The following is a 530-nucleotide window of genomic DNA, read 5'->3' on the forward strand; positions in this document are numbered from 1 at the left end:
CGTCTCCTGGGGGCTCCGCATCTGAGCCTGGTTGGGGAGGGCCCCGCTGGGCGTCAGCGGCTCCACCAGCTGCGGGGGACAGATGGGTGAAGGGGGGCCTGGCTCCTGGCACCCCCCGATGCTGGGGGGCCATCCTCCCTGGGAGAGCCACAGGTCCCAGCATCCCCACCTCGGTCTCCTGCAGCAGGCGCCTCATGGTGTGCTTCCGCTCCTGCTGCCGCCGGCGCTTGACGCAGATGACGGTGATGAGCAGGAGGACAACGACCAGCAGAGCCCCCACCACACCAGCGATGATGGACGTCACCTGGCTGCAGGACAGGAGGTGACCAGGGTGGGGAGATGCTGACGGGGTAAGGGTCCCAGCTGGAGGAGCCCCCCCCCTCAGCACCCAGAGGGGTGGGAGTCAGGGTGGCACAGGGCACCCGCGCTCGTACCTTGGCTTCTGGTCCACGGGACAGCCATCCTCGTCCCGGATTGTGCACCTGGGGACACAGCATGCAGCAGCCCTGCTGTCAGCAGCCCCCCCCACA

The 530-nt window shown here is 68.9% G+C and overlaps 1 protein-coding gene across 1 annotated transcript in view; it reads right to left on the bottom strand.

The window, feature by feature from the left end:
- Nucleotides 1-530, bottom strand: part of ERBB2 (erb-b2 receptor tyrosine kinase 2) — a 7,193-nt gene that overhangs the window by 3,109 nt on the left and 3,554 nt on the right. Inside the window, exons 4-6 of the mRNA XM_009642562.2 lie at nt 435-482; nt 170-308; nt 1-69 (exon numbers count right to left, since the gene is read on the bottom strand). Coding sequence (XP_009640857.1) covers nt 1-69; nt 170-308; nt 435-482 — 256 coding nt within the window. The remainder of the gene's footprint in view (nt 70-169; nt 309-434; nt 483-530) is intronic.

Source organism: Egretta garzetta, unplaced genomic scaffold (assembly GCF_000687185.1).
Source record: "Egretta garzetta isolate BGI_Z169 unplaced genomic scaffold, ASM68718v1 scaffold867, whole genome shotgun sequence".
NCBI lineage: Eukaryota > Metazoa > Chordata > Aves > Pelecaniformes > Ardeidae > Egretta > Egretta garzetta.